Below are 13,097 nucleotides of genomic sequence, written 5' to 3'. Positions count from 1 at the left end.
CTTGCCAAGCTAAATATTCACATTCAGCAGAAGTGGTGGCCCCTAGGCAAAATGTCTGCCAGAAGAATTAGTGTCAACAGATTAGAGCTCTTCTCTGAGTGGGAATAATTTGTTGCTAACTTGGAGGGAAAGTTGAGCCAACATATAGTTGCCTACGTTGGATCAGAAAAGGAGTGGGCAGCTTTCAGAGATTTGGTGTACAGCACTGCATTTGCTCATCTGGGTCAGAACACTTACAAACATCAAGGCTGGTTTGATGAAAATGATAGAAAAATTCAAAAGCTGCTAAATGAAAAATGAGACCCCCACAGGGTTTACCAGCTGGATAGCTCATCCAGCTCTAAGAAGGCAGCATTTAATTCCATCAAAAGTAAAGTATAGCCAAAGTTTAGAGAGATGCAGGATTCTTGGTTCAGTAAGAAGGCAGATGAAATTCAGTTTTATGCTGATAATAACAATCCAAAGTGGTTTTATGATGCCCAAGGCTATTTATGGGCCAAAAACCTACGATGCATCTCAACTGCTCTGTGCTGATGGAGCCACATTGATTAGTGATAAGGACATGAGCCTAGAGAGATGGGATGAACACTTCAGTAGTATTCTCAACAGACCATCATCAGTCAATGCTGAGGCCATTGACCATTTACTTACCTCAGGTTGAAGTCAGTCCCTCCCTAGCTGAAGTTCCAGCTGAAGAAGAGGTTGTGAATGCTATTAGGCTCCTTTCATGTGGCAAAGCACTTAGTGCTGATTCTGTTCCAGCTGAGATTTACAAGGTAGGGAGGTCCTTTGCTCATACAAAAGCTGACTGAAATTTTCCAAGTTATATGGCAAGAAGAGGTTATCCCTCAGGAGTTCAAGGCCACCTCCATTGTTTATCTCTACAAAGGCAAAGGAAATAGATTGTCCTGTGACAGTCACAGGCGAGGTCCTCTCTCTTAGTCATTGCTGGCAAGACTCTTGCCAGAGCCCTCCTTAGGGTGATCCTTCATTTGGAAAATGGTCATCTACCTGAGAGCCAGTGTGGCTTTGGAAAGGGCCAAGGAATAGTTGAAATGGGTTTGCTGCCCAGCAATTCCAGGAGAAATACAGAGGTCTGTATACAACATTTGTAGATCTAACCAAGGCCTTTGGTATGGTCATTGCGTAGGCTTATGGAAAATCATGTCAAAATTTGGTTGCCCAGAGAAGTTCATTAGTATTGTACATCAGATTCATGACAGCATACTTGCCCATGGATAATGCTTTCACACTTTCCTAGTCACCAGTGGAGTGAAACAAGGTTGTGTACTTGTTCCTGTGCTTTTTAAAAAAGCATGATGTTTTCAGCTATCTTGTTAAATGCCTTCATTGAGGATAAACACAGCATCGATGTCAATTACTGCATTGATGATAAATTCTTCAACTTGAAGAGGCCACAAACCAAGACCAAAGTGGAGGGAGTGTTGGTACGTGATTTTTTGTTCACAGATGATTGTGCACTCAATGCAGCCTCTGAAGGTGAGATGCAAGAAAGTATGGATCAAATTCTCTGCTGCTTGTGCTAATCTTAGCCTAACAATTAACACCAAGAAAGCACAGGTGTTCCGTCAGCCAGCACCACACCATCCATATGCGGGACCATCAGTTACAGCAAATGGAGAAGTTTTGAGTACTGTAGATAAGTTCACTTACCTTAGCACTGTACTTTCCAGGGATATACACATCGATAATGAGGTTGATGCATGCGTTGCCAGAGCTAGCTCAGTGATTGTGAGACTCTGAAGGAAAGTGTGGGAGAGAAGAAAAGAGGTATTAGACTGCCTACCAGACTGAAGGTCTATAGAGCCATTGTGCTGACTTCATTGTTGTGTGCCTGTGAAACCTGGACAGTATATCAGCCCCATGCCAGAAAACTGAATTGCTTCCATTTGAATTGTCTTAGGAAGATTCTAAAGATCACCTAGCAAGATAAGGTACCAGATACTGAGGTCCTTTCTGCAAAGCATTCAAACTCTACTGCAGAGAGAGCAACTCCATCAGGATGGCCATGTTGTTTGCCAAACATATACTTGCCAAAAAGACTATTTTATGCAGAACTCCAGCAAGGCAAGTGCTCACGTGGTAGTCAGAAGAAACAATACAAGGACACTCTTAAGGTCTCTGAAGAACTTTGGAATTGATTGGAAAACATGAGAAACACTAGCATAGGACCATCCATCACAGCATGCCCTCATCAGAGATGGTGCTGTGCTCAGTGAGCAAAGCAGAATTAAAGTAGCTCAAAAGAAACACAAAATGTACAAATTTAGAGAATCCATCCCAAATGTTCACGTGGACTATTTATTCCCAGCCTGTGGTAGAGCATTCTGAGCTCATATTGGTATGATCAGCCATAGTTGAACGCACTGTAACTTGACTCTAATGATGTCATTTTGGTCCTCTTCAAGAACAAAGGACAACAACCAACCAGCCAGCCTTTTTTTCAACATGCCCAATTTATCCTGTCTGTATCTTATCTGTACAGTCTCTCCATTCTCTGAACCACAGATGACCTGAGATGACAGATCTCCTAGGGTTTTCTAATATGAATTATGCTCTGCTTAGGTACACCCCTTTGAGATTATTCCACTAGTGAAGTCAGCTAATAGAATGGAGGCTTGGGTTTTCAGAAGCTTTGGTTTTGTTTTGGATCTTCCAGGTCCTAGCAAAAGCTGTGTTTTTGTTCTAACATGAGTGCATTTTAATTTACTTAAATAAATTACACCTACACCTCTATTTTCTTTTTTATACAGAAAACCCATATAGACAGCTGCCATGTGACTGCCATGGAAGCATGCCTGGAAAGACAGCAATAGAACTTGGTCCTTTATGGTATGTACCTGAGAGTAAAGTAATATACATAATTGCTTATCATAGCCAAGATTTAATAATCAGGGATAGGTGTGGCCATAGTGTTGACAAATTTAAAAATTTTTTTATAAAACATGGCCACCTCTTTCTCTTTAGACCTCAGCTATTAACAAGTAGCATAATTTGAGATTCATTCCTTTCTTTACCCTGCCTAGCTGCTATCAGTGCTAAAAGGTTATGTAGTAGAAGAGGAAAATAGTCTGGATAAGCTGCCTAGGGCAGCTAGGGGTTGCAGTGGAGAGAGGGCCCAATCTTCAGTCAGGAAGACCTGAGTTCAAATCCTGCCTCAGATACTAGCTATATGACCCTGCCTAAGTCGCTTAACCTCTGTCTGCCTCAGTTTCCTCATCTGTAAAATGGGGGTAATAGCACCTATCTCACAGGACTCTTGTGAGCATCCAATGAGATAATAATTATAAAGTGCACAGTGCTTGGTGCATAGAAAACACTATATTAACGTTCTCATTTATCATAATCATAATTCATGAGCAAGAAAATTAGTCCCTGAATTGGAAGTTGACCATATATGTTAGGGAGAGGCTTTTAAAAACATATAATTATAAAACTAAACTTTACTTTTTAAAGGTTTCTCTCGCACCTCTGACACAGGAGTCGTTTAAGTGAAAAGGGTGTACATCGAAACACGAGACATGAAATGCGTGTCACATGATGTAGTAGAAAGGCCCCCAGGCCAGAAGTCAGGAGACCTAGTCTCTATGCTGACTCCTCCCATAACTAGCAGGGTCATCTCAAGCAAGTCACTTAATTTTTCTGGCCTTCAGCCACAAAGTGAGGTTGTAAGATTAGGCTATTTTTAAAGTATCTTCTACCACTGACATTCGGGGGGACAGCGTGACATCGTGCAAAGAGGACTTAAGCCTGGAGTCCAGAGAGACCTGGGTTTGAATCACACTTCTTGAGTGTCTGCCTTAAAACTCCACGTGGGTGAAATGTGAATAATAATGCTTGCTAAGCTCTCCTCTCAGGTTTTGGGAAAGGGTCAGATAATACTATATGGCAGGTGTGACTGGAAGAAAAGCACTGAATGAGGAGCCCATCTCCTCATCTGACCCAGGCCACTGATTCTCTGTGTCCTCAGACAGTCTTTACCTCCCAGAGCTTCCATTTCTTCCTCTGTAAAATACGGGGTTTGGATTGAATGTTCCTGAAGGGCCCTTCTAGCTTTAAAGTGAAATGTACTTTCAAACCTGAATGCCCTATTTAAGTGTGATTATGATACATTTAAAACAATGGCCATGCTTACCATCATCATGTCAGGAAAAGCTACTTTTCATGCACAAATCAATTATGAGTTGTAGGAATCTTAACAGTTTTAAGTTTTTCTTCAGAATCTTTACCTCAGGCCTGCTCTGGGAAATATCACAGGACTCAGAGCAAGCCTCTTTGCCATCTGCAAGGTGAAAATAGACATATTCTATTACTTCTGAAAAGTAATAATAAAAAGATGGAATTTAAAGGAACATCATGAGTTTGATTTTCTGTAGGTAATTTTTTTTGTCGTGCTCATCATAGAATTTCAGTTAGAAGGAGATTCTGGAGATCGTCTAGTCCAGCCCATACCTGAAAAGGAATTCCATCTACAACATCCCTAGCATCCCCAAGTCAACTAGCCTTCTCTTGTAGACCTTCAGTGAACTAGAACTCTCTGTTTCCCAAGGTTTCTCAGCTCTGAAAAGTACTGCGCTATACAAAACCAGTCCATAAAAGCCACAGAGTTTACAAGGGAAGTAGATTTAAGGGTATAACGCTCCAAAATGACACAGTAATGTCTCAATTTTTTAAAAAGGAACCTAATAAAAGTAGGAACCCAGTTTTATATATGTGAAATGATTAAGAAATGCATAAATAACAAATAGTGTTGTTTGGCCTGCACTCTGGAGGCCTTGGGGGAAGAGGAGAAGAAAGGACGACCAGCCCTCCTCAACCCAGAGTTCGTACTGTACCAGAAAATATACAATAAATATGACACTTTACTTTCAAAGACTTGAAGTGTAATTATGAAAGTGGGCATTGGAATGGCTGCAGCTTGAGAGTTATTATAAAGTGGTACAATTTTCTCTGTTCATCTCATCTTCCCATGGGAAAAATGACACAGAAGCAAATTTGAAATTTGTTATGCTCAAAATGTTCCCTCACATTGGAACAGATTTATATTTTTTGAAATGCACATTGTATCAGAACTGACTATATGTGTTTACATTGTACAAATCCATAGACCTGCCTCTTAAACTTAACACTTGTTGCTCCTAGTTCTGCCCTCTAGGACCAAGTAACAAAATTAAAACTCTTCTTTGATGTAACAGTATTCAAATACTTGAATACAGCTGTCACATATTCCCCAAGTCTTCTCTCTAAGCTAAATCTCCATAAAAAACAGCATGGTGCAAAGGAAGGGCAAAGGGTCTGAATCCTGGTCAATCCTGGATCGAAATCCTAGCTCTTCTGCTAATTACCCATATGATCTTGATCAAGTCACTTTGGCATTCATGCTACATCTTTGTCATCTGTAAAGTAAGCGAGTTATATTAGATGACCTAAATTCCCTTCTGACTCCATATGATCTTATAATCCTTTCACACAATCTTTGTATGGCATGGTTTTATGGCCCCTCACCACCTTCATCATGCTGCTCTCACTATGTTCTTACTTATCAACATCATTGCTAAAACATAGTGCCCACAATAGAACAAAATACTCCAGATTTAGTCTGACTGGAGCAGAGTACAATGGGACAGTAATCTAAATTGTTTTGAATATTCTGCCTTATCCATGTAGCCTAAAATCAACCTCCCCCACACACGCACATTCACGTGTCTTTTTCACATGAACTGTTGTGTAACCATTCAATACTCCACTCTATTAAGCATCTAAAATTTATTTTTTCAAGCATATTTATTTTAACTATTTAATCTTTTAGGACCAACACATAACAGTAACTCCTCCCTTCAAGTTCCACATTACTTACTTGGCATTTATTGCCATGTATGGTTTAGTCATATTTTCATGTGTATTATATAGTATCCTTTCATTTAGTCTGAGTTCCAAAGGCAGAGATTGTGTCATATTTCTTGGTATTTTTCTCAAGTACCCAAAAAAAGGATACCTCACATACATAACAGAAACAAGGATTTCTTTTTCTCAACTAATCCCACTAGGTTTATTATTAAGCCATTGAACTGAGATCATAAAAAAACCATAACCCAGATTAATAGCAAGCAGATTTAAAAATGAATCATAAATTCTGTTTGAATATTAGCCCTTCCAGTATCACTTAATTATATAGATCAGTCACTGGTTAAATAATATAGTTCTTTTCCTTTAAAGACTATATGCATTTTTCAGGCTCAGTGTTCATTTTATTTTCTTTATTTGTCCAGGTCAGGTTCCCTCTTTAATACTGGATTCCTCCGAAGAATGCTGTTTGAAGCGGTTCAGCATGGTTTAGACGACATTCAGCCCCTAATAAAGACTTTAATCTGTGAGGCAGAGTGCACCACTCTAAAACAGTTTTCAATTCATGCACCTACAAGTCTCAATAAGCAAGGTGACTAAGGGAATGACATAGCACTCACCAAAAATATTTCATCTTTTTTTGGAATCTGCTTTAGTTTTATAATTAAAAATGATGCAATGAGCTATTAATCTTTCAACTAAGGTTCCCTTTTCAGAATGAACAAAGGGGAAATTTTAAAAATTATCAGAAACTACCACATATACTTATATGCTAGCAAATCAGAGAATTCAAAGAAGTGGACAATTGCCTATAGCAGTGATGTGTCAAACTCAAATAGAAACAGGGCCACTAACCTTCAGGCCTACAGATTGACTTAGAAAACCACATTAACATCGTCTGTGTTCTATTGAATTTTTGAAGAACAGTTAATACCTATGCCACAAAAATTCTTTTAAAAAATGTAGAACTAAGTCCTTCTTACTTGTTTCAAGTCACAGTTGTTGTTTTAAGATCAGAATATTCATCTTGTAATTTGTGTTCATGCTTAATCAGAAGGACAGAACATTGATAGCTTTAGTTGGTGAATTAAATTAGAAGCTAATTTGTTATTTGTTTAACCCCTTTTTCTGACCTGTAGAAAAAGTACTGTTGAGGGTCCTAAAAGTAATCTGATCACAAATTTCTGTAGGACTTTTTGGGTCTTATTCAAGTAACTCTAAAAAGTTGTTCATCCTTTTTTGCTACTTTCTTCTATAAATGTATTCATGTATAATCTGGCTAGCTCTTGATTAAGAGCTGGGACTGTTATCCCCACCTTTTCTTCCATCTATAAATTCAAAGGTAATTCAGATAAAAATGGGGGGGGGGGAGGTTGGGGCAGCATTAATAATTTCATACTTAATCTAATTTTTGTCGTCACTATAATTTTATAAAATATTTTATTCCCATTTGCTCTTTATCTTTTAGAGGAATGTGGTGTAGTTATTAAAACTCCAGATACTGGAACAGATTATTATGTTGTACATGGTATGTATTTTATTTATCAAGAAAAACATAGAGAAAAGGCTTATTTTTGTGGCATTGTATTCATTGAAAATACTTTACTTACTTTACTAGCAATTATATACTTATCTAGCCTAATGGCATTTGGAAGTATTAAAAGAAACCAAAGTGCCTTTCACATCAAAGAAAGATTTGATTTTATTTGGCGAGGTTTCAGCTAGGCATGTGATTATATTCTAGTTATTTCAATAGAAGTATATATGCTATGAGAACTCTCTAATATGAACATTTGATTAATCACAATACCATATTCCTTAGCCTTGAGAGTTTTTCATCAACCTAAACAATACAAGTTCTTTGGATTATTTAGATTTAATTATTTTGCCATATTTCTGTTTTTAATGAACCATATGTAGCTTTTCATTACATAAAACATCAGGCTTTAAAATGTTTTTGGATAATATGCCCCCAAAAAGTACAGAGAAAAGTGTTCATTTTTTTCCATGAAAAAAAATATAGTACTAAACTAGGAGAGGAGAGATCTAGGTTTTACATCCTAACTCTCTTTTATTTCTTCTGCAGAGAGGAGGGAAGTGTTGTTTTTGGGGGGGGGGGGGGCAGGGGGAGGCAAATGTAATGTTTAGTGATATCAAGGCAGCTTGGGATGTTTTAATCAGTACCAAATGGTGTTTTTGATGATTATTGTTTTAAAATATAGTTTAAGGTCTGGAAGTGCTTTTCCCCTTTGTTTCTACATTTTTCAATCATTTCCCTTAATATTCTAGATCTCTTGTTTCTCCAACTGAATTTTATTATTTTGTCTAGCTCTTTGGAGTATCTTCTAGGTAGTTTAATTGTTACAACGCTAAATCTGTAAATTACTCTTGGAAGTATTTTCATCTCTTTTATGTTGCCACAGCCCAGCCATAAGCACTGAATATTCAAAAGGAGGTATGTTTGATCATCTGTCCTTTGCATCCAGCATTAGGCATTGTATTTAGTAGTAATTCGTCACAATTTAATTCATCGCAGTGGATGCGTTTTTCACTTACTTATTCCAACTCCTGGATATTTTTGTGAATTGTGTTTTTTGGTGAATCCAACACCAAACAAGTTTTATTGACATTATTCTATTTATTATGCTGTACTGTGAAAGATAAAATATATGAGACAGCACACCTAGCTTGAAGGAGTTTAAAATCTAGTTGGAAAGACAAACGTGAAACAGTCAGCAGCAAATGGTATAATAGTAATTAACCACCAGAGAACTTTATATTGTTTCATTTGTTCACAACATTGGCCCTGTGAGGAAAGGCAAGTATCATCCCTGTTTTGCTTATGAGGAAACTGAGGACTAGAACTTAAGGGATTTGCTCAGAGACAGAGCACAGGGAGTTAAATTATAATATCCAGACCTAAGGCAGGTCTTAGGACTCTTGAGTCCAGCAATTTTATATAAAGATACCTTAGTATATTACTAGTATCTCCTAAAGAAGTTATTGGATTAATTTTTTCTTAGGTGACTTTACAGAATGAGAAGAAGGCAAACTTAAAACAAAGGCTTAATTGGCACAGCAAAAACATCTCTTTCTTGTTTAAGGCACCGCACCATGCTTCCCAAGATCTTTTATAAACATGCTGTTGTAGATGTCTCTTAAGGAAAGTAGACCAATCTTTGTGTATTTCAGGGAAGAGGAAAAGTAATGAAATATGCAGAAATGCTACCAAGAAACAGAAGGCCGACATCAACGCCGAACACCCTTCCTTCTACTACAACATCCATAGACACAGTATCAAGGGGATGAACATGCCGAAGTAAGAGGGCGCGTGGTGTCAGAGGGCACTTTGGTGGTTGGTTCTGAAAGCCGTCTGAACTGAATGGAAGGGGAAGCGCTCATCCCTTTTCTCTTCTCCTTGGCAGGTTAAACAAGTTTCTGCAGTATCTTTCCCAAGCCGGCTTCCGGGTGAGCCGCACCCATTTCGATCCCATGGGAGTCCGTACAGATGCGCCACTGAGCCAATTCAAAGCTATCCTTATGAAGTACAGTGCACCCACCTATGCTGGAGGACAGTCAGAGGGTCACATACAGTCAGCAACTGATGGTACGAGAACAGACTCCATTCCTATGTCAGTGGATGGCGGAGCTGATGAGGCCACGGGGAACGATAAATCCAGTGATGAGAGCTTGTTCCCAGATGTCCTGACAGATGACTGGAGCACTCCTGTTCTGTGATGTAACAAATATAAAACAGTCATATTTTTATATAGAAACCTCAGCAGTTTCTAATTGGTTTCTGAGTGGGTTTGGAGAGCTATGCTTTGAAACTTTCTTATTCTAAAGGAGACAGTTTCAGAAGTTTACAGATGTTTCATGTGATACAAATTTTGTGGTTGATGTCACCCCTCTGGTTAAATAACTTGGAAGAGTTTCACAGCTGACTGTTGTGTACATTTCTCATAGCCGTTTTGAAATACTCTCAATTGCACATTACCACTTGAGCCTATTCACCATGTTTATGGTAAATAAACTTTTTATAGGGCAGATAGAAGGAGCCAGAAGCCTTTAAGCATTACCATGACCTTGAGCTTACAAATATTTCTCCTGGGCCTACATTGTATCTCACCATTAAGTAGCTAACTGCTCAGTCAGATGTATGTCTGTGCCAAAGGTAGAAATGACAAATATTTTACCAGTGAAAGGGAGAGGGATTGGTGTGCAGCAAATTTTTCTTATGCATTTAAGGCTTTTTTTTTATAATTATCATAATGTAATCCATCAGGCACCAGACTTAGACATGTAAGAGATCAACAGGTGAATGATCTCATTGCCTCACACACTGCATAAAACACATTAATCTGGTTGTAATCTGCCTTTTAAAAGTAAAAAATGTAATCTTATGAAGTGATTTATCATTTTCAGTGTTAAGCATCGTATAAAAAGCATTTTAAATAAGCATCAAAGAGTAAAAAGACTAAAAATAGGTTTAAAAATTTGGGGCTTTTTTATTTTTTTTCCCTCTGTTATTTGAAGAGTATTTTGGGCAGAAAGGTTTGGAATATGCTTATTCCTCAGTGAATTTCTGAGAAAATTCAGTGGTAGCTTCTGACATTTCAAAATAAGACTTGTCTAGGTACTTGGACTTCTCATACTTTCAATGCATTGTTCTTTTCCAAGTTCTCAAAGTTGTCGTACTTAATGAACAATCATTTCAGTAAGCAAAAAGCATTCCCATAGTGCATTCTCATTTTGCAAGCCCAGTTTTCTCCTGAAGTGTTAGCTTCCATTTATATTGACAGCGTGGTGGTCTTCACATGGTTGTAAGGAAAATGAATGGTTACAGAATATCTTTATGATTCCTTGAAGCTTGTTAGAGGGAATAAAAGGACCAGTCAACTACAGCTTGAAAAAAGTCTGTTGATTAGTTTGAAAACTAATACATAACTACCATTTAAGTACTTGCTTGTTAGTCATGATACTCCATGGTGTAGCATTTTTGGAGAACTCTCATGATTTCTTTGGTGAACACTCAAGACAGCTTGAGCTATCACCTCTACTGAATGAATGCCACATCTGTATCTTCTGGGCTCCACTGATTTTTACATCTCTTAGACATTCCCACCTGGATATCCCATGCTGTCATCTCAGACTTACCTTTCTCCAAAGCTTATCCACCCACAGCTAATATTTAGCTGTCTGTAATACTATGGTAGTCTTCAACTCTTGAACCTTAACTACTTCCTCTTTCATATCCAAATTAGCCACCAAGCTTAGTTTTATCTTCCTTCACACTTTGACCATTTACTTTTCACTGGATTTCAGAGTTAGAAGGGAATTCAGCAGCCATCTAGTCTAATTTATATGCAAAAAAGGATCCCTTCTACAACATATCCAGTAAGCTGCCTAGAGTTGCTAGATCTCCAATGAGAGGAACCCAATGCCCCCCAAAGTAAATTATTCTACATCAAGACTAATTTGCCTCAAACTCCCACCCTTTACTTCTAATTCTTCCCTCGAGTCAGTAAGATCAACTCTAAACTCTAAAGCATTGGGTCACATAAATATACACATCTTCTTCAGGCTAAAAAATTCCCAGTTACTCTACTCAGGATGCCTAGGGTCTATGGGGTGTTCAGGGAAGACCAGCAGCTCTGGTATGAGGGCTTGCTCAGCCCTTTTAAGAGCCACTCATCCACCTTTGGTGTCCAGCTGTCACTCAGCTCTCACTTCTGGCTCCAAGAAGCTGTAGCATGCACAGCAGCTACACTCTGGTAAAACCATCACAGCAGTGATGGGGTGAACCAGGTAAAGGGTAACATACACACCTCAAACCTGTACCCCAAGCATGTGAAGATTTCCCCTGGCAGAATGGGTGGATGAGAACAGTTTGTTCCAACAGCCATGAAGGTAGCTGTGGAGCACTTAAAGCTAGGTCAGACATCAAGGATGCCAAGGTCATCCACTGCATACCGCGCCATCGCCAGTCATCTTGACTTTTGTCCTACCATTGGACTTCAGTGACTCTAGAAGAAAGAGTAAGGCTGACAACTTTGTTTAGCTCTGTCTCACTTAAATCCAATTCACATGGAACTCAAGATGTCATTGGTCCTTTTCAAAACATAGTACAAATTCTGTTCTGCCTTTTCTCAGATGTGGTGCCCAGAATCAAACACAGTATTTCAGATGTGTTCTGACCAGGGCAGAGCATAGGGTAGGACTATCATCTCATTCCTGCAAGTTATGCATTTCAATGCATCCTAAGATAAATTTAACTTTTTTGACTGCAATATTATACTGATTCATTGAATTTGTGGCCCACCAAAACCACCAGATCTTTTTCAGACCAGCTTCATTTAAGGGATCCATTTTTGGAACCTATATGTATATCACTTTATATTTGTTCTCTAGGTTTACCTTGAAGAAGCAGTGTCACACATAGTGAATGAAATTACAGGTCCTAACTGCCTCTCCCTGATCCTAGTCATCTTATCCAGTTCAGCCTACTGTTCTGGCCTATCATGATCTTTTTGGATCCCGTCATCCAGGGTTAGTTATCTTCTCCCAGTTATCTGTCATCTGAGAATACTTTTAAGCTGTTCATAGGAACTGGACTTTTAATTTAATTGGTATAGAGAACTCCCAGAAAAGGAAATTCCCTCTTCATGTGGGTTAGTACCTTCTATGCAATTTATAGTCTTAGCTGCCTAGAAAGATTAAGTGACTTACCCAGGGTCATAATCTCCAGCATATGTCAGAGGCAAGACTTGAAACAAGATCTTCCTGGCTCTGAGGCCAGCACTCTGTCCAATTAACCACCGCTTCCTCTCAGATCATTGATAAGGATGTCTAGTAGCAGAGTTGAACAGTTCTACAAATCCCTAGAACACTCCATTAAAGATCTTTATGAACAATTAATAAGGTTTTCTTTGTATCTCTAGTGCTTAAAACAGAACAGTACCTCACACATAAGCCAAGTAAGTGCTTAATAAATTTTTGTTGACTGAAATCCCAAATTATTCTGAAACACTATAAACCCTATACTACCCAAACCCATTACCATTCCTCACCCCCCACCACAATTCTTATTTTTCATCCCCCTCAAATCTGCCACCCCAAAGTCCTAACAAAAAGCTACGCACCCCTTCCATTTTACTCTCTGGGGTCCCTGTTCCAGAGACAACAAATATCTTTTCCTCTTTCACTGCTTTCATCTTTTAGCAATCAACAAG

The 13,097-nt window shown here is 38.6% G+C and overlaps 1 protein-coding gene across 2 annotated transcripts in view; it reads left to right on the top strand.

The window, feature by feature from the left end:
• The window catches only part of TRMT1L (tRNA methyltransferase 1 like), a 50,393-nt gene extending 40,591 nt beyond the window's left edge, over positions 1 to 9,802 (top strand). For both annotated transcript variants that reach the window (XM_036754556.1, XM_036754555.1), the window contains exons 12-16: positions 2,775 to 2,853; positions 6,291 to 6,457; positions 7,334 to 7,393; positions 9,058 to 9,184; positions 9,291 to 9,802. In XM_036754556.1, the coding sequence (XP_036610451.1) occupies positions 2,775 to 2,853; positions 6,291 to 6,457; positions 7,334 to 7,393; positions 9,058 to 9,184; positions 9,291 to 9,603 (746 nt within the window). In that variant the 3' untranslated portion in view covers positions 9,604 to 9,802. The remainder of the gene's footprint in view (positions 1 to 2,774; positions 2,854 to 6,290; positions 6,458 to 7,333; positions 7,394 to 9,057; positions 9,185 to 9,290) is intronic.
• Positions 9,803 to 13,097: the final 3,295 nt, after the last annotated feature.

This window comes from Trichosurus vulpecula, chromosome 4 (assembly GCF_011100635.1).
Source record: "Trichosurus vulpecula isolate mTriVul1 chromosome 4, mTriVul1.pri, whole genome shotgun sequence".
In the NCBI taxonomy this organism is placed as follows: domain Eukaryota; kingdom Metazoa; phylum Chordata; class Mammalia; order Diprotodontia; family Phalangeridae; genus Trichosurus; species Trichosurus vulpecula.
Note: the sequence above shows the minus strand (reverse complement) of the source record. Positions and strands in the feature narration are given on the sequence as shown.